The 27,621-nt window shown below is 44.7% G+C and overlaps 1 protein-coding gene across 1 annotated transcript in view; it reads right to left on the bottom strand.

Moving 5' to 3' along the window:
- The window catches only part of LOC108637747, a 125,694-nt gene continuing 105,299 nt past the window's right edge, over positions 7,227 to 27,621 (bottom strand). Inside the window, exon 2 of the mRNA XM_018059963.1 lies at positions 7,227 to 7,663. Within this exon, the coding sequence (XP_017915452.1) occupies positions 7,227 to 7,649 (423 nt within the window). The 5' untranslated portion in view covers positions 7,650 to 7,663. The remainder of the gene's footprint in view (positions 7,664 to 27,621) is intronic.

The raw sequence follows: 27,621 nt of genomic DNA, 5'->3' as shown, positions 1-27,621 counted from the left end.
TGGGGTTTGCTCTGTGGGCTGAGAAGCCACGAGAAGGTTCTGAGCAAAGGACCAACGACTCTTCCATGGAAACTCTATGCACTATCTTTCCAACTCCTTTGTAAATCATTTTTTAAAGAACAAAAGGACCCTTCACTGCAGTGGGGGTGACTCCAGCAGGAGTCACCTAGTCCACTAGGTGCCAGCAGGGAGGCTGGTTAAGAGGGGGTTGCAGTTATCATCCTGGGAAAGTTACTCAAACTTTCTGTGGCTCAACAGCAAATCAGGGGCTATTAACAGAACCAGCTTTATTCAATTAAAAGGTTTAAATGAATAAAGTGTTTAGAACAGTGCTGGGTAACTAGTAAGTACCATGTAAGTATTTATAGAATAAAAAAAAATAAAATTTCAATTTTATTAAATTATTAATTTGACTAATAAATTAATGCTGGACCAGAGAGACAGTAGGAGACAGAAATGTGGTCTGCTACATTTTCTAGGGGAAGTCACCAGGGATTGGCAAGCATCTAGTCTCAGTGTGAGAGAAATCTAGATGATTCCGACATTTCTGGTCTCAGCCACAGAAAGAGCATAGGTTCCATTGACTGAGATAGGGAAGAACATAGGAGAAGCAGGTTTGCGGGTAAGTTGATATTTTGCCATTGGATGTCCTGGCTTTGAGATGCCTACAGACACATGAGAAGATGCTAAGTGGGTAGCATTTAAAATCAGGGAAGGAGGACTTCCCTATTGGTCCAATGGTTAAGACTCTGCACTCCCTATGCAGAGGGCCTGGGTTTGATCTCTGGTCATGGAACTAGATTCCACAAGCCACAACAAAAGATCCTGTGTGTTACAACTGAGACCTGGCACAATGAAATAAATAAATATTTTTAAAGGTAAAAAGAATTAAAAATAAATTTAGAAAATTCAGGGGAGGGGTCCTGGCTGCAGATAGACGTTTGGGATTCACCAGTGTATTATGGTAACTAAGATATAAGCATCTGAATGCAGAGTTCCAAAGAATAGCAAGGAGAGATAAGAAAGCCTTCTTCAGCGATCAGTGCAAAGAAATAGAGGAAAACAACAGAATGGGAAAGACTAGAGATCTCTTCAAGAAAATTAGAGATACCAAGGGAATATTTCATGCAAAAATAGGCTCGATAAAGGACAGAAATGGTATGGACATACAGAAGCAGAAGATACTAAGAAGAGGTGGCAAGAATACACGGAAGAACTGTACAAAAAAGATCTTCACGACCCAGACAACCATGATGATGTGATCACTAATCTAGAGCCAGACATCGTGGAAAGTGAAGTCAAGTGGGCCTTAGAAAGCATCACTACGAACAAAGCTAGTGGAGGTGATGGAATTCCAGTTGAGCTGTTTCAAATCCTGAAAGATGATGCTGTGAAAGTGCTGCACTCAATATGCCAGCAAATTTGGAAAACTCAGCAGTGGCCACAGGACTGGAAAAGGTCAGTTTTCATTCCAACCCCAAAGAAAGTCAATACCAAAGAATGCTCAAACTACCGCACAATTACACTCATCTCACATGCTAGTAAAGTAATGCTCAGAATTCTCCAAGCCAGGCTTCAGCAATACGTGAACCGTGAACTCCCTGATGTTCAAGCTGGTTTTAGAAAAGGCAGAGGAACCAGAGATCAAATTGCCAACATCCGCTGGATCATGGAAAAAGCAAGAGAGTTCCAGAAAAACATCTATTTCTGCTTTAGTGACTATGCCAAAGCCTTTGAGTGTATGTATCACAATAAACTGTGGGAAATTCTGAAAGAGATGGGAATACCAGACCACCTGACCTGCCTCTTGAGAAATCTGTATGCAGGTCAGGAAGCAACAGTTAGAACTGGACATGGAACAACAGACTGGTTCCAAATAGGAAAAGGAGTATGTCAAGGCTGTATATTGTCACCCTGCTTATTTAACTTATATGCAGAGTACATCATGAGAAACGCTGGACTGGAAGAAACACAAGCTGGAATCAAGATTGCTGGGAGAAATATCAATAACCTCAGATATGCAGATGACACCACTCTTATGGCAGAAAGTGAAGAGGAACTCAAAAGCCTCTTGATGAAAGTGAAAGAGGAGAGTGAAAAAGTTGGCTTAAAGCTCAACATTCAGAAAATGAAGATCATGGCATCTGGTCCCATCACTTCATGGGAAATAGATGGGGAAACAGTAGAAACAGTGTCAAACTTTATTTTTTGGGGCTCCAAAATCACTGCAGATGGTGATTGCAGCCATGAAATTAAAAGACACTTACTCCTTGGAGGAAAAGTTATGGCCAACCTAGATAGCATATTCAAAAGCAGAGACATTACTTTGCCGACTAAGGTCCGTCTAGTCAAGGCTATGGTTTTTCCTGTGGTCATGTATGGATGTGAGAGTTGGACTGTGAAGAAGGCTGAGCGCTGCAGAATTGATGCTTTTGAACTGTGGTGTTGGAGAAGACTCTTGAGAGTCCCTGGGACTGCAAGGAGATCCAACCAGTCCATTCTGAAGGAGATCAGCCCTGGGATTTCTTTGGAAGGAATGATGCTAAAGCTGAAGATCCAGTACTTTGGCCACCTCATGCAAAGAGCTGACTCATTGGAAAAGACTCTGATGTTGGGAGGGATTGGGAGCAGGAGGAGAAGGGGACGACCGAGGATGAGATGGCTGGATGGCATCACTGACTCGATGGACGTGAGTCTGAGTGAACTCCAGGAGATGGTGATGGACAGGGAGGCCTGGCGTGCTGTGATTCATGGGGTCACAAAGAGTCGGACACGACTCAGAGACTGAACTGAACTGAACTGAAGGGTTGAGGGCTGGAAGAGATCACTAGGGAATAGTATTGGGAAAGGGGATGGAGCCCTGGGCCCTTCAGTGTTTAGAAATTGGGAAAAGGAAGAGGAAACTAGTCAAAGAGACTAAGGAGCACCTGGCCAAGGTGGAAAGAGAAAAGGTTCAGAGAGAATGGCAATGATCAAATGCTGCTTCTGCTGCCACTGGCATCAAAGAAGATGGACTTGGAGAATTGTCCACTGGATTTCGCAAAGTGGAGGACCACACAAGCATGGTAAGAACTTTGTTTGGGACAAAAGCCTGATTGGAATGGGTTCCAGAGGGGACTAACTGTAGAAGAAAAATGAGAGGCAGAGCATACTGCAAAGAGGCTCATCATGCTCGACGTGGGCACCGAACCTCCACGTGGAGCGTGACAAGGGGCGAGTCCACAGAAACAAGGGGGACAGCCTGGACAGGGGCCTAGATGCAGAGGGTGGTCACTGCGAACCAGAGCTCATGCCAGCCTCCTTGACTGCTGCTATTTTCCCGTGAAGTGGGAAGTAATTGTGGTCATGAGCTAAGAATAAGCTGGCTTATAAGGAGATGTTGGGGTTTGAATATAAAAGAAAGAGTGTGTGAAATCGTCTCTAACAGAGTATGAGGGTGGATAGAAAAGGAAAAGTAATGAGATTTCATAAAGGAAATCAGTCCTGAACATTCACTGGAAGGACTGATGCTGAAGCTGAAGCTCCAATGCTTTGGCCACATGATGCGAAGAACTGACACGTTGGAAAAGACCCTGATGCTGGGAAAGATTGAAGGCAGAAGGAGAAGAGAGTAACAGAGGATGAGACAGTTGGATGGCATCAGCAACTCTATAGACATGAGTTTGAGCAAGCTCCAGGAGTTGGTGATGGAGAGGGAAGCCTGGTGTGCTGTAGTCCATGGGGTCGCAAAGAGTCGGACAGGACTAAGAGACTGAACTGACCTGAGTGAGATTTCTGGGCAGGACTAAGGATGGACTTGGTGAGGGGGTCACAAATTTAGAGAAAAACCAGTGAGCAAGGCTGTGAGTTATGCTATAGTAATGTTTGACTGTCCAAGTGCAGGTGAAGAAGAGATGGCAAGCAAGATTGAGGCAGGGTTGGGGTTTTGCCAGACCCATATAATGGAACACCAGAGGGTAAAGGAAGTTGAGTGAAAACAAGGAAGTGATCATAATGATGGTGAAGCATGAAGTAAGCTACTGACCAGCTTGGGAGGCATCCAGCATCCTTGCCCTTAGCTGCTGATTGGCTCTACCTTGGCAGCTGGCAGGAGAAAATCTTGAGAAGGTAGGCGACCTCAAGTGCAATGTCACTATTTTTCTCTGCAGAGTATTTTTGGTGCTTACAATGGAATTTAATCTGATAAGATGGGAAGTGAGGATATGGTTGGTGAAGGGGCAGTGGCCAAGTCACAGGATCAAATGTCTATGGATACCAGTGAGATTAAAGAATCTGGGGACTGGAGCACCAGAGGGAGAGAACCAGACAGAAAAGAGAGGGTAGTCAAGCAGCAGGACGCTTGAAATTGAGATCATGGAGCAGTGCAGTCATGACATGGTCCACACTGACCAAGGAAATGAGGCCAGCCGAAAGTGTCGAGTTAAACCATCAAGTAGAAGAGGTTAAGGAACCAAGAGGCCAGGGTACAAGGGTCATCTAAGTAGATACGGAACTAACCAAGAACTGCTGGCAGGAGAAAAGATGGGGAGAGAAGCAGTAAGCAAGAGCTAAAGCCTTCCTGGGATGAAGGAGAGTGCCTGGGAGTCTGCAGATGGATGCCCAGGGAAGGAGTAGCTGGTGGTGGTGTCTGATGCCATGAGCTCCAAACTGGCATTTTAGTACAGGCATGAGGAACAATAGTCTGGAAGCAACAATGGCAAGCAGGGAGACACCTACCCCACCTCCAGGCTCAAGAGTGCCAAGCAGTATGGGAGGGAAGACAGCGGCCACATGGCACAGACGCCGACCGAGTAGCGCTCCTGGGGGAGAGGCAGGGTCCAAGCAGAACAGCAGGCAAAGGGAATGTCCAGAGAAGGCTCCTGGCTGATGGAACATAAGTCCCAGCCAGTGCGACATCAGGGTTTGGGAAACGGGGAAGGAATGGGAAGTAGGTCAGACTAAGGCATGCACAGGGCCTTTCAGGGAGGGAGTTTGTGGTGAGGACAAAGGCTTAGTGGTATTAATCACGGAGATCTCCCAACAGGCTGCAGTGATGGCTGTGAGTTTGGGGAGCAGGGAGTCTGGGGCCATGCCACTGTCTCTATCACCTCCCATTGTTTCTGCAACACACTCCAACTGCGTCCTGTCCCCATCATCCTCCTGAAACTGTTCCCATGAAGGCCACCTCTGTATTGCCAAAACCCACAGATTCCTTCTCCATCTTCATTTTATTTGACCTTTTAGAAAATCTTACACAGATGAAGACTCCTTCCTTCTGAACACACTCTTCTTTTCACTTCTTTGTCCCTGTATCCTCTGGCTTTTTGCCTACCACCCTGGCCACTCTTTCTGACCTCTTCGGTGAGCTCCTCCTCTACCATTACTCTTAAAGGTTAATATGTCCCCAAGCTATTGGAGTGCTGCCCTATTTCACCTTTTCATGGGTTTGCCCTGATGAAAGCACAGTCTCTCCTGACTCCCACTGCCACTCCATCCTCCTACTACCAAACCTAAGACTTATTCACATATTCCCAGCCATGGTGAAGTGACTTTTTCAGTGAGTATTGTAGGAATTCTTGAGTTAGGTCATACGGCAGGCATTGAGTGACATGCAGAATGTGCAAGACAAGTCTCTGCCATCAAGCTGTTCAGCATCCTCCTAAGAAGACATGACAGAGGTGCATAAAAGTATAGTGCTTCTGATTATGAAAAAAATATCAACTAGCAGAGTTGGACCATATTCAAATGGTCATCTATTTCCTCCTACTCAATTTTCAAAGCCTCGATGAGATGACTTAGCGCCTATAAGGCCACCCTGGGAATCAGACCCAAGTCTCTCAACCCCTAGGCCACTGCTCTTGCCATGACACCGCAGTCGGTGGTTGAGATCAGCAATTAACTACCATGAGACCTAAAATAAAAGGCACTGTGCCTTTGAAGTTAGAGGCATGTATTCTAAAACCAGACTTCCAGAGTACAAATCACTAATGAACCTCAAACCACAGTTAACAATGCCGTAATAATTATCTGGGGAGAATCACTTAACTTCCCTGTGCCTTGTCAGTTAAATGTGGACAATAATTGTACTACCTCATAGTGAGGATGAGGAGTCATATGAGTTAATACAGGTAAGGTGCTTAGATTGTCACTGGCACTTAGAGAGCTATGTGAGGTTTTAAAGGCTAACACACTGGTAAGTGATCAACAGGAGAGAAGGTCTGTTAAGTGCTGGGTACCCAATTCCTCTCTGAACCCCAGGAGCCTGGCACATGTCAGGAATGAATGAGCTAATGAACATTTAACATCTATAGGAAAACAACACCAGGGATCACCTCCATCTGCCCCCATTTGCACCATCCAGGATGTCCATCAAAACCAGGGAGGAAAATTCCACCATGACCAGCACTATCAAAAAAACACCTAGTCTAACATCTACTAACTCAGTCCAGGGCAAGAGGAGATAAAGCTCTACAAACCTCAGGACGTATATTAATAAACAGGTAGAATTAACACTGGCATCAGAAGCACACATCAAAGTCCTGGGGTGGGATGTAAATCTGGTGTCACTGAGAATTAAATGAAATACTATCTTCCTTTAATTTATGACTCCAAGGAATAAAATCCCAGTTCTCAATAAGCATCAGCCAAGACAGAACATAAATCCTTTGACTCTACACAAAAAGAAACAAAGTCGGGGTGGGAAGGAGGGAGAGGTTGGAATCTTGGTCAATCTCTTCTATCCACTGAACACTTGCCCCCCCCTCAAAAAAAAAATCATTTGCTCAATAATATACCAGAAAGAGGAGGGTTAGCAGCAATTCTGGAGGGAAAAACAAGATAGGTGCTTCACATTTTGATAGATTCTCCATGGTTTACAGAGCTCCTCTTTTCAGGAAAGCTTGGGGTGTGAATCAGACCCCAGGTCCTGATACCCAGGCTCTTGGTAAACTAGATGCACTTGGGAGGGGAAGGAGGGAGTGGGAAGAGGGGGGAGCGGTTCTTGGGACGTCCTTAGACCTCGATGAGGTTCCAGGAGCCTGTGGCTGGTTAGTGAGATGGATCAGGTCTGTCCTCGGAGGCCTACCTCGGAAGGTCAAGCCTCTCTTTTGGCCACAGCTGAGATAGCTCCATCTGCCTCGCTGGGCCCATCTTTCCCCACGCGACCCCACGCGACCCCACGCGACCCCACGCGCCCTCGGCTCCTCCCTGGCCCGTGCGTCCCGCTCCCACCCCGCCACCCCCGGTACTCACTCCCACTCCTTGCGCCGCGCCTGCGGGGTGCTCTGCATCTTGTGCGCCTCGTGGGCCTTGATGATGTCCCGCTGCTCGATGAGACCCCCGCGCCGCCGCTTCATCACCTCGGGGCTCACTGGCAGGAAGGGGCTGGAGCCGCCCTCCCAGCCCGGACCCTCGCCCTCCTGCACCGGGAAGAAGTTGTCGAAGCCGCCGGCGGCGCGCGGGGAGGCTGGCAGCATGCCTGCCTCGTCCGAGGCGTCGGCCTCGAGCAGGGCGCACTGCTGGGGCCGCCATGCCTCCTCCTCGGGCAGGGCCAGGACGTGGCGGCGGCGGCGGCCCGCGGCCTCGGGCTCAGGGCTCCCGCCCGCCGCCGGGCAGAGGGCGGGCTCGGGCAGCCTGTGGCAGGGGCTCAGTCCACGCATCTCGGGCACCATCACAGAACATTGCTCTGCGCCGGGAGGTGGGAGAGAGACAAGGGGTCGGGGAGCAGGGAGAGGTGGGGTGGGCACAAGGGAGATAGAGAAGAGAAAGAGGTTAATGACCTTGTCCTCTGGAGCAAGGCGTCTGGCCTAGCCCAGAAACTGGCACACAGCTGGCTCTCAATAAATGATTGGGGCACTCCGGAGCACCCATCCTGGAGCAGGCTGTGTGCCAGGTGCTGGGTGTCTAGAGTTGAGAGAAGCAGGTTTGGGTTTTGCCCCATGAACTTCAGTCTGGCACAGAGAGCAGAAGTTAAAGGCATGATTATAGGCAACTGTGATCAGTGTCTCAGGGTGCTGAGAGAAGGACACCAAAGGCTGTCCTTCCCAGCCCCACCTTAACAGCTAGCTGGCCATCCCAGCCTGTCCCTGGTGAAAGAATCTCCTGACCCCTCTCCCCAGGGACCCAGCTTTTCCGGGGAACCCATCCACCACCTGCTCCCCTAACTCTCATACTCTCTCTGGTGGTGCACATTATTGATGAAAACTGGGCCCCCAGACGGTTCCTTCCTCACTTTCTAATGCTCATTCGAGCAGGGTCTGAGGAGATGTGTGGAATCAGGTGCGCTGGCCGGCTCCCTTGAGCCTGGTTTTCCTCTTCCATGCGAAGGAAGATGTGGCCGGATTTGTCTCTGTGAGACACCCATTCAATCAACACCGACAGGGCTAACCATGAGTCTGGTGCTGGGCACGCCAAGATGAGCTGGATTTAGTCCACATCCTCCTCCTTGGAGGAAGAGGATGAACATGAATTTGACCACACAGCCTGATGTGCTGTGATTAAAGTGGGCCTGATGGCTATGTGAACTCATGTGCAGGTCCCCTCAGCCCACTTGCGGGCTTTGTGGAGGAAGCGACCCTCAGGCTGGGTGTAAGCGGGGTTTGCCAGGTGAGGAAAAGGAGATTACTGGCAAAAGGGAGAGCATGCGCAGAGAGGATTTAAGGAACCTGAAGGACTTAGAAAGAGTTCCCATAGCAAGAGTTCCCTTAGATTGTCTAAGGGACAATTCTGAATTGAGAGAACTTGAACTTACCAGCCTTTCCAGACCTCTACCTCCTGTTTCCCTCCCAGCCAAGAGTCCAACACCAGTGATTTCCAGCCTCTTCTCCACCCATGTTCCAAACCACGCCCCTAGTGACACAGCTGGCACAAACACACCCCCGTGGCTTCAAAAAGTGGGAGGAGCCCAGATATCCACATCACTAATCCAGGGCTTAGTGAGCACCTATGATGAACTGAGGGCTAGGCTGGGCCCCCAGGGGAGGCATCTTCCCAGACCCTGCTCCACATTCCACAGTCTGGACTGCATACCAAATCGCAAATCATAAAAACTGAGAATATTAAAATGGGCAGGAATCTTAATGTTCGAGCCGTATCATTTTACAGGTGAGGTCCAGAGAGATAAAAAGTCTTGCTCAGACTAGTCATACTAGAAATAAAAGAGCTGGGAAAGGGCTCAGGTTTTAAATTTAACTCACATTTTTTTCCACTATATTGATCACACTGCCTCTACCCCATGAAGCAGAATCCATAAATGCCCCTTAAACCCCCCTCCTCATTACATTAAGGAAGCAGGTAGAAAAGGCAGGATGGGGATTTCCCTGGCAGTCCAGTGGTTAAGACTCCATGCTTCCACTACAGAGGGGGGTGGGTTCTATTCCTGGTTGGGGAACTAAGATTCCACATGCCTCAAGGTGCAGCCAGGGGAAAAAAAAAAAAAAAAAGGCAGGATGATTTTAGTGCAAGAATTTAGTGCAGATTTCAGTGTCAAATAGACCCTGACCTCCCTGAGGAGTGGGCCAGAGGTATCTTCCTCATTTGTCTCCGGCATTTCAAGCACGTGGACTGGTCATCCCAGCCCTGCCAGCTCCACACCCAACAGCTCAGAGATATAGGGCAGGAGGCCCTGGAAATGCACTGACCAGCCTTAGGTACGCAGCCACCAAGCTTGGTCAAGAGGGCAAGGGCGGGGGAGATAAAGGGTCCTGGATAAGCTTGCAGGAGAGGATAAATGAAGGGGAAAATCCATTTCCAATCCTGCACACAGTTGGGTGGGTCCCTAGAAAGAGTGATTCATGTTCCTCACGTTGTCATCCTGTCTCAACTCTGCTTGATGGATTTTAAATTTATCCTTCATTCCTACAATGTTTAAATGTCTCTCCCCCACCACACACATGCACACTCTCCTCCCCGGCTGCTCCCTCTCTCTCAGCAGGCTTTAGCACCACGAGAAGCCCAACCAGCCTCGGGTTCTCTGCAGCCGAGAGAACTTTCCTCATGTCCCCGCTTGGCAGAGGCTCCCGGACCACCCTCCCAGCTCCCACCAAGGACCTGGCCCCTTGTCTCTGATTCCTGGCCCACCCTCTCCCTCCTCACTGGATTCCCCCTTCCCAGACACTCTGCCAAGTTGAGTCACATCTTTTGCCAAAATTACAGCAGCAGTAATATGCACCACAGAGCTCCTGCTTCAACGGAATCAATTTTACGAATATCAAAACATGAAATTATCTCATCTTTCCTTTAAGAATTCCTGTTAAACAACCCTTCTATTATTGATATAAATGTTCATCATGGGAATCTGTCGCCCCCACTGCCTGCCAAGCTGGCCAGTCCCCAGGTCTGGCTATCATTGAGCTGCGAAAACATCTTTCATCTCAGGAAATTTAGACGAGACAGAGTCTGCATCTTCCAGGGAAGGACATTTGAATCTACTCTATACTTAGCTTTTCTCCCAGCCCCCAAATTCTGGCATTCTTTGAATACCTGGAGATCAGAGATCAGAGATCTTGTCTGGATTTATCTTTCTATATCCAGACCCTAGTACTAAGTTCAACACATAGGACACTGTTGTGGTGGTCACTGATGAGGGCTTCCCTCGTGGCTCAAACAGGAAAGAATCTGCCTGTAACGCAGGAGACCTGGGTTCAATCTCTGGGTCGGGAAGATTCTCTGGGGAAGAGAATGGCAACCCACTCCAGTATTCCTGCCTGGAGAACTCTGTGGACAGAGGAGCCTGGTGGGCTACAGTCCACGGGGTCACATGGTGGTCACTGATAACTGTTAGTCAAATAGTCTGGTTATTATCCCCATCCCGGGCACATGGTAGGATATACATCCTGACCCCCTGTGGTTCATGTGAGCTTGCTGACCTGTGAGTTGCGAGTGAAGGATGTACATCGTTTCAAGGCTAAGCACTTAAAGCCAGTGTGAGACCTCTAGATCTAGAGGGACAGGTACAGTTTCTGTAAAAGGACCAGATAGTCATTATTTCAGACATTGCAGGCCATGTAATCTTTCTTGCAAATACTCAGATTCTGCAGTTGTAGCCTGAAGCAACCAGACAATATGTAAATGAATGTGTGTGACTGGGTTCTGACAAAACTTTATTGATGAACTTTTGTAAACTTTGCCCTTTCAACTGGACCTTTTGGACACTATGATGGCCACTTAGGCTGTGTCCACAAGTTCTATAGGGCAGCAAAAATAAAGAGAGGATAGAGACCCACAAAACAGAATGGAGAGTGAGAAGCTTCCTGAGGGCAAAGTTTCTGTCCTGCGGGCCCACCCCCAGTCTCTGGGGGAAGGGAAACAAGCCCTGCTGCTCTGCGAAATGGCTCAAGAATGAGCTCATGAAAGCCCAGAGGACACCTGTCTTACTCCTCTAACCTTGCCTTACACTTACTTCTCTTCTTTTTCTTTGTTGGTTTGTTTGACTAATATGCAAGGTGGTAGTGGTGGTGGTTTAGTCGCTAAATCGTGTCTGACTCTTGCAATCCCGTGGACTGTAGCCCACCAGGCTCCTTTGTCCATGGGATTCTCCAGGCAAGAACATTGGAGTGGGCTGCAATTTCCTTCTCCAGGGGATATTCCCGACCCAGGAAGGTATGCAAGGTACGGGATCTTAAATTATGGTGATCCTGAGGAGGAAGAAGGTTTAGGCACACATTTGTAATCCAGCAGCCCCATTAAACTTGTCTCCCCTCGTTTGTCAGGCCACATATGGAAGCAGAGTAAGGGCTGTCCTTTCCATTCCTACCCCCAAGCACCATGCACTGATGAAGATGCTCGAGCCAGTGGTCCACACTCCCGCCTGCCTCTGAAACCTTCTCCCCTCTTTCCCCACAGAGCCAAAGTCAAGATCTTCCTCCCAAAAGGAGCAAACTCTTTGGACCATCAAGAGTTTTAATTTTAGGGGCTTCCTTGGTGGTTCTGCAGTTAAGTCTCCACACTTCCAATGCAGGGGGGCAAAAGTTCAATCTCTGGTCGGAGAAATAAGATCCCACATACTGAGTGGTATGGCAAAAATAAATAAATATATATTTTAAAAATATATACATATACTTTTAAAAAGAGTTTTAATTTTATCCATCTATCTTTGATTGCTTTAGTAATAATGGCCCATGCATCCCCTTGGCATGTCCTTGCCTCTCAGACCCAACAGGTGAGTCCACCATGTTGAAGACATGCATCGTCCTCTCATTGGGTTCATGCCCATTCCACTCTGAGCCCTCACTTTCTGATTCTTCCAGAACATGAACATCTTCCAATCACTTTCTGAGAAGCAGATACATCAAGAAGTCAACAAAGTCACGATGCTCTTGTGAACGTATTGCCTTCAAACCCTGAAAGTTTTGAGTTGCGCAAGGAGGAAGTCAGCCCTGGATACACCACCAAGCAGCACAGTGGGAGACAGTGAACAGAAATGGAGCTGATGGGCAGAAAAGGTGACTGGGAGGCACGCAAAAATGTCCCTCAGCTGGACCTGAGATACCCGAGCCCCACACCCTTTGTCTGCCCTGGGCAGGGACAGGGCAGAAGGGTCCCCATCCCAACCATAAGGAATGAGAACTCACAAGAGGAAAACACTTTTAAAAATACTACACAACTGAGATACTATTCTGAATTCTTTTCTAAAAATGATGCTCTAGAGAAGAGAATTGACGTACTTAATGGGCTTCCTGTCCAGCGAAACAAAAGGCAGGGAATGACCCTACTCCTCATCTTCACCCACCTACTCAGAGAGGAACATTCCTGGTACAGTGATAAATATTCATCTAGGGATTCTTATCTGAGCCAGCTTGCTACCTGATCACAAAGGAGGAGTAAAAGCTGGATTGTTCACTTGTAGCAACCTCCCAGGGTTGTGATTCTCAAGCTTTAGTGTATATCAGAAGCATCTACATTGCTGATTTTAAAATGCAGCTTCCTGGGACCTTCCTCCAGAGATTCTTATGCAGTAGATCTTAGGTGGGTTCAGGAATCTGCAGTTTTAATAAGCACCACCTCATCCCTTCCACCCCCGGGAATCAAGTCTTGAGTAACACTGTCCTAAAGGCAGCAAACAGTCTTGAGAGATTGTGCCAGGTGGATATGAAGTAATATCTTGGATGAATTAGGATGTTAAATGTCCATAGGTGGGACAGTGTCCCTTTCACTCATGTTCAGTCAACATCATGAACTGAAGGTATCAAAAAACATCCAGGATGAGTTCCTTGACCCATCCCCACTCCCTGCAAAATTCCATCCTCCCCTAGACTGACATCCATTTTTGCCCATCCCACATCCCTCTCCATATGTCCATGTTGTTATGCTGACCGTTCAAGGGTGGGCTAATGTCCAAGAGCATTTGACAGGTTGGTGTATTTTGAATGGAAACCAAGACCCAAGGAAGACACAACTTCAAACTGATGTCAGCAGCTCAGGGCTCAGGATACATTCTGCCATTTGCTAGTCAAGCAAGCTTTAGCAAGTCATTTCTCTAGGTCAGTTTCCTCTCCTGAACAATGATAATAATAATTATATAATTTCTACTACTTAATAAAATATTTACTGATAAATATATTCTGTAATTATATTGTCAATAATAATATAACCTGTCCTACGGAAGTCTGTGGTGAGACTCAAATAAGATAGACTCTCAGAAAAAAATTGGAGATGTGAATTATGTAAATATGAAGGAAAAAAGAGAGGCTTGGAGCCACAATGCTGAAGCCAAGCTCCCTAGGTATGAATTCCAGCTACCCTCTGACCAAATGAATCCCTGGACAAATGACATAGTCTTTCATTTCCTCATTTTAAAACATCACTAAGAGTAGATTCTTCATAAGGTTGTTTTGAGAACAGAAACACATAGAATAGTAGAGACATGTAGAATAGTACCTAATAAAAGTTAGCTCTCGTTTTTATTATGTAAATCATATTTTATTAGATAAATAATGCTAGTTTAAAAAAGCCCAAATATTGATGGTTTAACCCAAGTGCCAGTGAAAGGGTTATTCACTCAGTCATGTCTGATTCTTTGCCATCCCATGGACTGTAGCCCACCAGACTCCTCTGTCCATGGAATTCTTCAGGTAAGGATACTGGACTGGGTAGTCATTACTTTCTCCAGGGGATCTTCCTGATTCGGGAATCAATTCTGGCCTCCCTCACTGCAGGCAGATCTGAGCCACCCAGGAAGCCAAATACAGCATGATGACAGTTGTTAATATGACTATATGCTACATGTGAATGTTGTGGAGAGAGTTGAACCTAAGATTTCTCATCACATGGGAAATTTTTTTCATTTTTCTTTTTATCTATATGAGATGATGAATGTTAACAAGGCTGATTGTGGTGGTCATTTCATGATGTATATAAGTTAAGAAACTACCTTGAACTTATACACTGCTGTATGTCAATTGTATCTCAATAAAACTGGAAAAATAATTTTTTTTAAAAAAGGTTTATTTCTCTCTCATGTCATAGTCAATAAAGCAAGTTGGCCTCGAAGATGGGAAAGAAAGACCCTGGACTCCACTGTCATTTTGGGACCCAGATTGATCTCATTCATGGGCTCTGTCATCCCCTAAAGATGGCATTTGTTTTTAAAGGCTGGAAAGTAAATATTTTAGGCTTAGCAGGGTGTGAGTTTCAGCTGCAACTCCTCACCATGGCCTTTGATAATAGATAGGCAAATGAATGTGATTGCTTCAATAAAACTTTATTAACAAAAATAGGCAGCTAACAACTGAGCCTAGAGCCTCATCGTCCTCCACTAGACTTTTTCTCTCCAGCCAGGAGACAAAGGAAAAGAAAAAGCACTTGGGGAATCTTACAAAAGGTCTAGAGGCCAGGTCTGGAAACGATGTGTAGCATTTCCCCCCTCTTCCATTAGCCAGAACTGTTTCCTGGCCCTGCTTAATCAAAGGAGAGCAGAAATGCGATCTGCCTGCATGTCAAGGATAGGGAGGAGAAAACCTATAGTGATCGGCTGCATCACACAACTGCTATTTATATTATGATATAACCACAAAAGTGAATCAAATGGAATATTGGCCAATCCAGTGAGTTATTAATCAACTGCTATAAATTAGCCACATCATAGTGTGCACAGAGAGAAATAGATATATTTTACAAGAAAGAAAAAGGAAAAACTCTAAGTGGTGTGACAATCAATTCACCAAAGGATCCTGAAGATTTGGGAAACAAGACCTCAGCAATGCTAAGTGTTGGTGTTGGCCTTAATCAATCATGCAGCAGGCTCACACCACAGACTACCCCCCTGAAAACACACATAAACACACACACGCACATACACACACACTGGCCTTTAAGCTACATGGAGAGACCATATGCCAGCAAATTTGGAAAACTCAGCAGTAGCCACAGGACTGGAAAAGGTCAGTTTTCATTCCAATCTCAAAGAAAGGCAATGCCAAAGAATGTTCAAACTATCATACAATTGCACTCATTTCACATGCTAGAAAGAGTATGCTCAAAATTCTTCAAGCTAGGCTTCAGCAGTACATGAACCAAGAACCTCCAGATGCACAAGCTGGATTTAGGAAAGGCAGAGGAACCAGATATCAAATTGCCAACATCTGGTCATAGAAAAAGCAAGAGAATTCAGAAAAACATCTACTTCTGCTTCCTTGACTGCGCTCAAGCCTTTAACTGTATGGATCACAAGAAACTGCAGAAAATTCTTTAAAAGATGGGAATACCAGAACACCTTACCTGCCTCCAGAGAAATCTGTATGCAGGTCAGGAAGCAACGGTTAGAACCGGACATGGAACAACCAACTGGTTCCAAATTGGGAAAGGAGTATGTCAAGGCTGTATATCGTCACCCTGCTTATTTAACTTATATGCAGAGTACATCATGAGAAATGCTGGGATGGATGAAGCACAAGCTAGAATCAAGGTTGTGGGGAGAAATATGAATAACCTCAGATATGCAGATGACACCACCTTTACGGCAGAAAGTGAAGAGGAACCAAAGAGCCTCTTGATGAAAGTGAAAGAGGAGAGTGGAAAAGGTGGCTTGAAACTTAACAGTCAAAAACAAAGATCATGGCATCTGGTTCTATCACTTCATGGCAAATAGATGGGGAAACAATGGAAATAATGACAGATTTTATTTTCTTGGACTACAAAATCACTGCAGATGGTGACTGGTCTTTTAATGAAATTAAAAGACGCTTGCTCCTTGAAATAAAAGCTATGATGAATCTAGACAGAGTACTAAAAAGCAGAGACATTACTTTGCTGATAAAGGTCCGTATAGTCAAAGCTATGATTTTTCCAGTAGTCATGTACGGATGTGAGACTTGGACCATCAAGAAGGCTGAGAGGCAAAGAATTGATACTTTTGAACTGTGGTGCTGGAGAAGATTCTTGAGAGTCCGTTGGACAGCAAGGAGATCAGACAGTCAATCCTAAAGGAAATCATCTCTGACTATTCACTGGAAGGACTGTTGCTGAAGCTGAGGCTCCAGCATTTTGGCCATCTGATTTGAAGAACCAACTCACTGGAAAAGACCCTGGATGCTGGGAATGATTGAGGGCAGGAGAACGGGGCGACAAAAGGTGAGATGGTTGGATGGCATCACCGACTCAAAGCATGTGAGTTTGAGCAAACTCCAGAAGATAGTGAAGGACAGGGAAGCCTGGCATGCTGCAGTCCATGGGGTCATGAAGAGTCAGACAGGACTTAGTGACTGAACAATGAGGCAGAGACCACAGCAGCTTTATCCACCGCTGTATCCCCAGCACCCAGCCCTAAAAACATTCAATAGGTTTTTATAAAAGAAAGGAGTGGGGGAGGGGAAAGAGGAGGAAGGGGAGGTAGAGGGGAAGGAAGATATTCTGCAATTTCCCATACTATAATTTTGCTATTGTGATAAATTAGTCCTCTTAAATTACTGGCTTCTGCGGAGATCCTTACCACTACATTTGAGTGGGCAGGAGTGGGCTTAAGGGGCTTTTGCTTGCAACTTTCCAATCTGCTTGAATGTTTGCCTTTGCTGTTCTGCTTTAAGAACTTCTTACAATCTCCACAAGACCTGCCTGGCTCAGAGAAGGGAAGGGAGATGCTTTAACATGGGAGGGGAGGCTTAATTTCCACACAGAGATGTCCATGGAATCATTCAACAAACATTTGTTGAGCACCTACTATATGTCAGGGAATGATAAAGGCACTGGTAATTCTTTATGGTACCACAAAAAGAATCCAGGAAGAAACCTAAGGAGTTAGCCCAGCATAAAAAAAAATTTCCTGTGGGTTTTTTTTTTAACCAAATATTACTTCTACAAGACTATCTTGAAATTCCTTGAGCATTTGTGACTTTTCCAGGATTTGTTACTTCTGCTACTCTTTCTATTTCCTTAAAGCACCCAGACATAAACAGACAAGACAGGCAAAGCTAAAAAGGAAGGCCAACTTTTTCTGGAGATCTTAATGCAAGTAGAAACCTAAGGACAGAATAACATTCTCAGGATCTGGAAGGAATCAGTTATGATGACAGCTGGAGAGAAAACAAATGTCGCCACCCTTCTTACTTATGGAGAGTTAAGGTGCCACAGTTGTCTGGCTTGGGATACAGGAGGGCTTGGGGGCTGACTTCCAGGAGACCACAGCTATTCCCTGAAAGACATTTGTCCAAACCACTGCAGCATCGCCGGGCTCCGACAGCTGAATGCAGGGTGCTGCACAAATTCCCCCAGCACCTCTGTTTCCATCAAGTGCTTGTCAAGTGTCAATTTCAGGAGCACTGGGATCTCCAACTAGTACTTGATAATAGCCCTCCTGCCCACACAGACCAAGATGACTTGAACTGATTTGCCTGGAAGCTGTCTTTTAAAGAGGAATAATTTACTGCCGCAGTAAAGGGGTGGGAGTTGGCACAAATGGCACCTCCTTTCTGAGCAGGATTCCAGTTCCAGTGCAGCTTCTCAGAGGCACTAGCCCACGAGCAGCCCCTTCCTCTGCAGCTCTAAGCAGGGAATCTGCTTTGCCTGGAGAGAGCCAGTCAGAGCCACCATCAACCGAGAGAAACAAGTGCAGAGCCCCCCAGCCTGCATTTCAGGCTTCCACGGTGTGGCCACAGAAAGCAGGACAACCTTAAGCCCTCAGGGCCTTGCATTCTGGCCAGATGTGAGCCCCTGCGGTGGTGGCCATCCCTTCCAGATACCGAACTCTGCCCTGCCCGTCTGCCAGTGGCCCTTCCTGGGGGTCAGACCCCGATGTCAGACCTGTCTCAGAAGCCAGCCTTTGTCTGGACCCCCTCTCGGCTGTGATCAGACACATGGGAAGTTACAGCAAAGCGGGCCAGCAAGTGGAAAGTCATGGCTTCTGAGCTGGGTGCTCAGGTCCCCATGAAAATAAAAGGATGAACTGATGACTTTCAAGCGTACCTGGCCTCTGAGAGCTTTTCTAACTCTCTTCTTCATCCCACCCTCATCTCTGCACTCTCTCACTGCTCATTTATGCCTTTTTCTTTCTGGTCATCTACTGTGTATTTTACCACATAATTACTAATAATGATATTATAATTAACCTGTTTTTTAAGCCAACAAAATTTGCATTTCCAGAGATAAAATGACCTGAAGGATTTTATGCTCAGTACACACACACACACACACACACACACACACACACACACACACACACAGCGCACACAATGTTGTCAGTTCAATGTGTGCAGCTCAGACTGGTGGAGTTGTACACTAAGACACGGAGCACTTATGTGACATTAGACAACAAAATACAACCACATTGACAAATGCCTGCACACCTACAACAAGCTGAAAAAGAAAAACTGTAGTGTGTATTACGGTTATTAATTCAGGGCCTTCCATGCCCCCGCCCTCACGCACTTTCTGCTCAATCTGTGGGTTCTAGTTAGACCACACCAGTCAAGGTAACCGTAATCCTTTGCAGGTAATTAATTAAGAGAAGGGGCTTCCCTGGTGGCTCAGCTGGTAAAGAATCTGCCTGCAATGCGGGAGACCTGGGTTCAATTCCTGGGCTGGGAAGATCCCCTGGAGAAGGGAAAGGCTACCCACTCCAGTAGCCTGGCCTGGAGAATCCCATGGACTGTGTAGTTAAGAAAAGGGCACGTGACTGACTTAAGGCCAGTAAAGGAAGAGGTCAGGCTTCCTGGGGCTATGGGGAGACTTCTTCCAGATTTTAAGGAAACCTTTTACAGGAACTGTCTCTGGACAGTGACCTACACAGATGTGAACTGTGGAACCGCCACCACCACCTCATTGCCAACCTGAAGACCAAGCTGCCACATGGAGGAGGGCAGGCCACAAGAAAGGTGTCACCAGGTCCCATCAGCCTGCCCAGCTATCCACCACTAGACTCTAGCAGTATGAGACATCACGGTTCCTGACAGCTGCAGCCCATGCATTCACGTTAGATTTTCTGTCACTTCATCCCATACCTCACCGACTAGAAGCCCCCAGAGCCACCCACACCATGACAAGACACAACTATTCCATAAGCCTGAAAAGCCAGTGAGTCGCTTTGGCCACAACAGGGAGACGTCCCCTCACACTCCTCTACGTGATTTTTTTTTGGTTGTAGTTTATCTTTTATACATAAGACATTGGGACCTCAGTCTTACATAAAATTCTTGATAATGGGATACTAATTCTAAGAATCACTGGTTCACTCCAGTGTTCTTGCCTGGAGAATTCCCTGAACAGAGAAACCTGGAGGGCTACAGTCCATGGGGTTGTAAAGAGTCAGACTGAGTGACTAACACCTTCACTTCTTCTTGCTTCTTTGGCTGCTTCTGGGATTTTCATGACAAGATGCTACCTCTATCACAAAGGTTTCAGAGAAGTATCCAGGCAGGTAGACCTCCCCTCACCTTCCCATACCATCTCATGACTCTCCACAGTGAAACTTAGAAAAAAGAAAAAAAAAAAAGGAGGTGATCCTAAGGTGGCAGAGGAATAGGATGAGGAGACCACTTTCTCCCCCACAAATTCATCAAAAGAACGTTTAAATGCTGAGTAAATTCCACAAAACAACTTCTGAATGCTGGCAGAGGACACCAGGCATCCAGAAAAGCAGCCCATTGTCTTCGAAAGGAGGTAGGAAAAAATGTAAAAGACAAAAAAAGAGACAAAAGAGGTAGGGACAGAGCTCTGTCTCGGGAAGGGAGTCTTAAAAAGAGAGAAGTTTTCAAACACCAGGAAACGCTCTCACTGCCAAGTCTGTGGCAAGCCTTGGAAGCACAGGGGGCAACATAGCAGGGAGGATAAATAAATAAATAATTAAAACCCACAGATTACAAGCCCAGTGGTAACTCCCTCAGCGGAGAAGCAGCGCAGATACCTGCATCCGCCACTAGCAAGCAGGGGCTGGGCAGGGAGGTGCAGGCTGCATTGCTTAGAGTAAGGATCTGGCCTGAATGCCCCAAGTGCAATCTGAGCAAACTAACTTGGGCTAACAAACCAGACTGTGGGATAATTACCATGCGAAAAGCCAGCCCTAACCTCAGACATCGCCAGGCCCGCACACAGAACAAAGGACTGAACACAGATAGCCAGCTGCAGACCATCCCCCTCTGGTGACAGGCAGCCAGAGCCAGAAGGGGGCAATTGCAGCCCCAGAGAGACATTATCTACAAAACTGTAAGCAGGCTTCTTTGCTAACTAAGACTTCTTGGGGTTCTGGACAGTCAATATCCGCCTGAGAAGGTGCGCCGGTGGTACACCCAGAAAACCAAGCGGCAGGGACAGGTTGGGGTGGGGGAGGCGATAAGTCGCAACAACCACGCTCCCCAAACACCTCATCACCTGAGCTACTCGGACCTGGGAAGGGCACAAAACGCAGGCCCAATCGAGTCTGCGCCTCTGAGGACTACCCGAGTGCCTGAACCTGAGCGGCTTAGACCTGGGAGGTGCATGCAGCTCAGGGCCGGCCTCAGATGGTTCCCAGTGGAGCAACCTAGAGCCCGAGCAGTGTGGGCAGGGAGGGTACGTGCGCCGTGAAACGGGGGCAGGTCCAGTGTGGCTGAGGCACTGCAAGCACAAACCAGTGTTATTTGTTTGCAGCGTCCCTCCCCGCCCCCCCACAGCACGGCTGAACCAGTGAGCCTAAAAAAGTGTCCATCACTGCCCGCTTCGTGTCTGGGCGGAAATCAGACACTGAAGAGACCAGCAAACAGAAGAAGCTAAAACAGAGGGAACCGCCTTGGAAGTGACACGTGCAATAGATTAAAACCCTGTCATTAGTACTGACTACACAGGAAGGGGCCTATAGATCTTGAGAAATATAAGCTGGACCAAGGAACTATCTGAAAATGAACTGACCCCACAATACCCACAACAGCACCAGAGAAAGTCCTAGATATATTTTTACTATTTTTATGATCATTCTTTTTTTTTAATTATTTTTAATTTTTAAGTTCTCTATTACTCCTTTAATTTTCACTTTTATAACCTACTATTACTTTGCAAAAAATAAAAAGACCCTATTTTTTAAAAGTAAACTTCATATATATATATATATTTTATAATTTTTGTGACTTTTTTCTCTTTCTTTTTTTTCTTCTTTTCTTTAATACTGTATTTTTGAAATTCAAAACTCTACTCTAGATTTTTTAATCTTTGCTTTTTGGTATTTGTAATCAATTTTGTATCTTTAAGAACCTAATCTTCAGTACCCATTTTTACTTGGGAGCAAGATTACTGGCTTGACTGCTCTCTCCCCCTTTGGACTCTCCTTTTTCTCCACCAGGTAGCCCCTGTCTCCTCCCTACCCCCCTCTCTTCTCTACCCAACTCTCTGAATTTCTGTGTGTTCCAGATGGTGGAGAACACTTAGGGAACTGATTACTGGCTGGATCTGTCTCGCTCCTTTTGATTCCCCCCTTTTATCCTCCTGGCCACCTCTGTCTCCTTCCTCCCTCTTCTCTTCTCTGTATAACTCTGTGAACATCTCTGAGCAGTCCAGTGGGGGAGTGCACATAAGGAAGTGATTACTGCCTAGCTTGCTCTCTCCTCTATTGATTCCACCTCATCTCATTTGGGTCACCTCTAACTCCCTCCTCCCTCTTCTCTTCTCCATGTAACTCTGTGAACCTCTCTGGGTGTCCCTCACTGTGGAGAAACTTTTCATCTTTAACCTAGATGTTTTATCAATGGTGCTGTACAGAAGGAGAAGTCTTGGACTACTGTAAAAATAAGACGGAAAACCAGAAGCAAGAGGCTTAAGTCCAAATCCTGAGAACACCAGAGAACTCTTGACTCCAGGGAACATTAATTGACAGGAGCTCATCAAATGCCTCCATACCTACATTGAAACCAAGCACCACCCAAGGGCCAACAAGTTCCAGAATAAGACATACCACACAAATTCTCCAGCAACACAGGAACACAGTCCTGAGCTCCAATATCCAGGCTGCCCAAAGTTACTCCAAAACCACTGACATCTCATAACTCATTACTGGACACTTCACTGCACTCCAGAGAGAAGAAAACCAGCTCCACCCACCAGAACACCGACACAAGCTTCCCTAACCAGGAAACCTTGACAAGCCACCTGTACAACCTCACCCACAGCAAGGAAACTCCACAATAAAGAGAACTCCACAAACTGCCAGAATACAGAAAGGACACCCCAAACTCAGCGATATAAACAAGATGAAGAGACAGAGGAATACCCAGTAGGTAAAGGAACAGGATAAATGCCCACCAAACCAAACAAAAGAGGAAGAGATAAGGAATCTACCTGATAAAGAATGCCAAATAATGATAGTGAAAATGATCCAAAATCTTGAAATCAAAATGGAATCACTGATAAATACCCTGGAGACAAGGATTGAGAAGATGCAAGAAAGGTTTAACAAGGACCTAGAAGAAATAAAAAAGAGTCAATATATAATGAATAATGCAATAAATGAGATCAAAAACACTCTGGAGGCAACAAATAGTAGAATAACAGAGGCAGAAGATAGGATTAGTGAAGTAAAAGATAGAATGGTAGAAATAAGTGAATCAGAGAGGAAAAAAGAAAAACGAATTAAAAGAAATGAGGACAATCTCAGAGACCTCCAGGACAGTGTTAAATGCCCCAACATTTGAATCATAGGAGTCCCAGAAGAAGAAGACAAAAAGAAAGACCATGAGAAAATACTTGAGGAGATAATAGTTGAAAACATCCCTAAAATGGGGAAGGAAATAATCACCCAAGTCCAAGAAACCCAGAGAGTCCCAAACAGGATAAACCCAAGGCAAAACACCCCAAGACACATATTAATCAAATTAACAAAGATCAAGCACAAAGAACAAATATTAAAAGCAGCAAGGGAAAAACAACAAATAACACACAAGGGGATTCCCATAAGGATAACAGCTGATCTTTCAATAGAAACTCTTCAGGCCAGGAGGGAATGGCAAGACATACTTAAAGTGATGAAAGAAAATAACCTATAGCCCAGATTACTGTACCCAGCAAGGATCTCGTTCAAATATGAAGGAGAAATCAAAAGCTTTACAGACAAGCAAAAGCTGAGAGAATTCAGCACCACCAAACCAGCTCTCCAACAAATGCTAAAGGATAGTCTCTAGACAGGAAACGCAAATAGGGTGTATAAACTCAAACCCAAAACAATAAAGTAAATGGCAATGGGATCATACTTATCAATAATTATAAACATAAATGGGTTGAACGCCCCAACCAAAAGACAAAGACTGGCTGAATGGATACAAAAACAAGACCCTTATATATGTTGTCTACAAGAGACCCACCTCAAAACAGGGGACACATACAGACTGAAAGTAAAGGGCTGGAAAAAGATTTTCCATGCAAATAAAGACCAAAAGAAAGCAGGAGTAGCAATACTCACATCAGATAAAATAGACTTTAAAACAAAGGCTGTGAAAAGAGACAAAGAAGAACACTACATAATGATCAAAGGATCAATCCAAGAAGAAGATATAACAATTATAAACATATATGCACCCAACATAGGAGCACCACAATATGTAAGACAAATGCTAACAAGTATGAAAGGGGAAATTAACAATAACACAATAATAGTGGGAGACTTTAATACCCCACTCACACCTATGGATAGATCAACTAAACAGAAAATTAACAAGGAAACACAAACTTTAAAAGATACAATAGACCAGTTAGACCTAATTGATATCTATAGGACATTTCACCCCAAAACAATGAATTTCACCTTTTTCTCAAGCACACACGGAACCTTCTCTAGGATAGATCACATCCTGGCCCATAAATCTAGCCTTGGTAAATTCAAAAAAATTGAAATCATTCCAAGCATCTTTTCTGACCACAATGCAGTAAGATTAGATTTTAATTACAGAAGAAAAATTATTAAAAACTCCAACATATGGAGGATGAACAACACGCTGCTGAATAACCAACAAATCACAGAAGAAATCAAAAAAGAAATCAAAATATGCATAGAAATGAATGAAAGTGAAAACACAACAACACTAAACATGTGAGACACTGTAAAAGCAGTGCTAAGGGGAAAGGTCATAGCAATACAGGCATACCTCAAGAAACAAGAAAAAAGTCAAATAAATAACCTAACTCTACAAGGCTATGGTTTTTCCAGTAGTCATGTATGGATGTGAGAGTTGGACTGTGAAGAAGGCTGAGCGCCGAAGAATTGATGCTTTTGAACTGTGGTGTTGGAGAAGACTCTTGAGAGTCCCTTGGGCTGCAAGGAGATCCAGCCAGTCCATTCTGAAGGAGATCAACCCTGGGATTTCTTTGGAAGGAATGATGCTAAAGCTGAAACTCCAGAACTTTGGCCACCTCATGTGAAGAGTTGACTCATTGGAAAAGACTTTCATGCTGGGAGGGATTGGGGGCAGGAGGAGAACAGGGCGACAGAGGATGAGATGGCTGGATGGCATCACTGACTCAATGGACATGAATCTGAGTGAAATCTGGGAGTTGGTGATGGACAGGGAAGCCTGCCGTGCTGTGATTCATGGGGTCACAAAGAGTCGGACACGACTGAGCGACTGAACTGAACTACACCTAAAGCAACTAGAGAAGGAAGAAATGAAGAACCCCAGGGTTAGAAGAAGGAAATAAATCTTAAAAATTAGGGCAGAAATAAATGTAAAAGAAACAAAAGAGACCATAGCAAAAATCAACAAAGCCAAAACCTGATTCTTTGAAAGGATAAATAAAATTGACAAACCATTAGCCAGACTCATCAAGAAACAAAGGGAGAAAAATCAAATCAATAAAATTAGAAATGAAAATGGAGAGATCACAACAGACAACACAGAAATACAAAGGATCATAAGAGACTACTATCAGCAATTATATGCCAATAAAATGGACAATGTGGAAGAAACGGAAAAATTCTTAGAAAAGTACAACTTTCCAAAACTGAACCAGGAAGAAATAGAAAATCTTAACAAACACATCACAAGCATGGAAATTGAAACTGTAATCAGAAATCTTCCAGCAAACAAAAGCCCATGTCCAGACGGCTCCACAGCTTAATTCTACCAAAAATTTAGAGAAGAACTAACACCTATCCTACTCAAACTCTTCCAGAAAATTGCAGAGGGAGGTAAATTTCCAAACTCATTCTATGAGGCCACCATCACCCTAATACCAAAACCTGACAAAGATGCCACAAAAAAAGAAAACTACAGGCCAATATCACTGATGAACATAGATGCAAAAATCCTTAACAAAATTCTAGCAATCAGAATCCAACAACACATTAAAAAGATCATACAACATGACCAAGCAGGCTTTATCCCAGGGATGCAAGGATTCTTCAATATCCAAAAATCAATCAATGTAATACACCACATTAACAAACTGAAAAATAAAAGCCATATGATTACCTCAATAGATATAAAAACTCTCCAGAAAGCAGGAATAGAAGGAACATACCTCAACATAATAAAAGCTATATATGACAAACCCACAGCAAACATTATCCTCAATGGTGAAAAATTGAAAGCATTTCCCCTAAAGTCAGGAACAAGACAAGGGTGCCCACTTTCACCACTACTATTCAACATAGTTTTGGAAGTTTTGGCCACAGCAATCAGAGCAGAAAAAGAAATAAAAGGAATCCAAATTGGAAAAGAAGAAGTCAAACTCTCACTGTTTGCAGATGACATGATCCTCTACACAGAAAACCCTAAAGACTCCATCAGAAAATTACTAGAGCTAATCAATGAATATAGTAAAGTGGCAGGATATAAAATCAACACACAGAAATCCCTTGCATTTCTATACACTAATAATGAGAAAATAGAAAGAGAAATTAAGGAAACAATTCCATTCACCATTGCAATGAAAAGAATAAAATACTTAGGAATATATCTACCTAAAGAAACTAAAGACCTATATATAGAAAACTATAAAACACTGGTAAAAGAAATCAAAGAGGACACTAATAGATGGAGAAATGTACCATGTTCATGGATCAGAAGAATCAATATAGTGAAAATGAGTACACTACCCAAAGCAATTTATAGATTCAATGCAATCCCTATCAAGCTACCAACGGTATTTTTCACAGAGCTAGAACAAACAATTTCACAATTTGTATAGAAATACAAGAAACCTCGAATAGCCAAAGCAATCTTGAGAAAGAAGAATGGAACTGGAGGACTCAACCTGCCTGACTTCAGGCTCTACTACAAAGCCACAGTCATCAAGACAGTATGGTACTGGCACAAAGACAGAAGTATAGATCAATGGAACAAAATAGAAAGTCCAAAGATAAATCCATGCACCTATGGACACCTTATCTTTGACAAAGGAGGCAAGAATATACAATGGAGTAAAGACAACCTCTTTAACAAGTGGTGCTGGGAAAACTGATCAACCACTTGTAAAAGAATGAAACTAGAACACTTTCTAACACCATACACAAAAATCAGCTCAAAATGGATTGAAGATCTAAATATAAGACCCGAAACTATAAAACTCCTAGAGGAGAACATAGGCAAAACACTCTCCGATATACATCACTGCAGGATCCTCTATGACCCACCTCTCAGAATACTGGAAATAAAAGCAAAAATAAACAAATGGGACCTAATTAAAATTAAAAGCTTCTGCACAACAAAGGAAACTATAAGCAAGGTGAAAAGACAGCCTTCTGAATGGGAGAAAATAATAGCAAATGAAGCAAGTGACAAACAACTAATCTCAAAAATATACAAGCAACTCCTGCAGCTCAATTCCAGAAAAATAAATGACCCAATCAAAAAATGGGCCAAATAACTAAACAGACATTTCTCCAAAAAAGACATACAGATGGCTAACAAACACATGAAAAGATGCTCAACATCACTCATTGTTCAGAGAAATGCACATCAAAACCACAATGAGGTACCATTTCACGCCAATCAGAATGGCTGTGATCCAAAAGTCTGCAAGCAACAAATGCTGGAGAGGGTGTGGAGAAAAGGGAACCCTCTTACACTGTTGGTGGGAATGCAAACTAGTACAGCCACTATGGAGAACAGTGTGGAGATTCCTTAAAAAAAACTGGAAATAGAACTGCCTTATGACCCAGCAATCCCACTGCTGGGCATACACACCAAGGAAACCAGAATTGAAAGAGACACATGTACCCCAATGTTCCTCGCAGCACTATTTATAATAGCCAGGACATGG

Source organism: Capra hircus, chromosome 16, assembly GCF_001704415.2.
Source record: "Capra hircus breed San Clemente chromosome 16, ASM170441v1, whole genome shotgun sequence".
Taxonomy (NCBI): domain Eukaryota; kingdom Metazoa; phylum Chordata; class Mammalia; order Artiodactyla; family Bovidae; genus Capra; species Capra hircus.
This window is presented reverse-complemented; position numbering and strand designations above follow the sequence as displayed.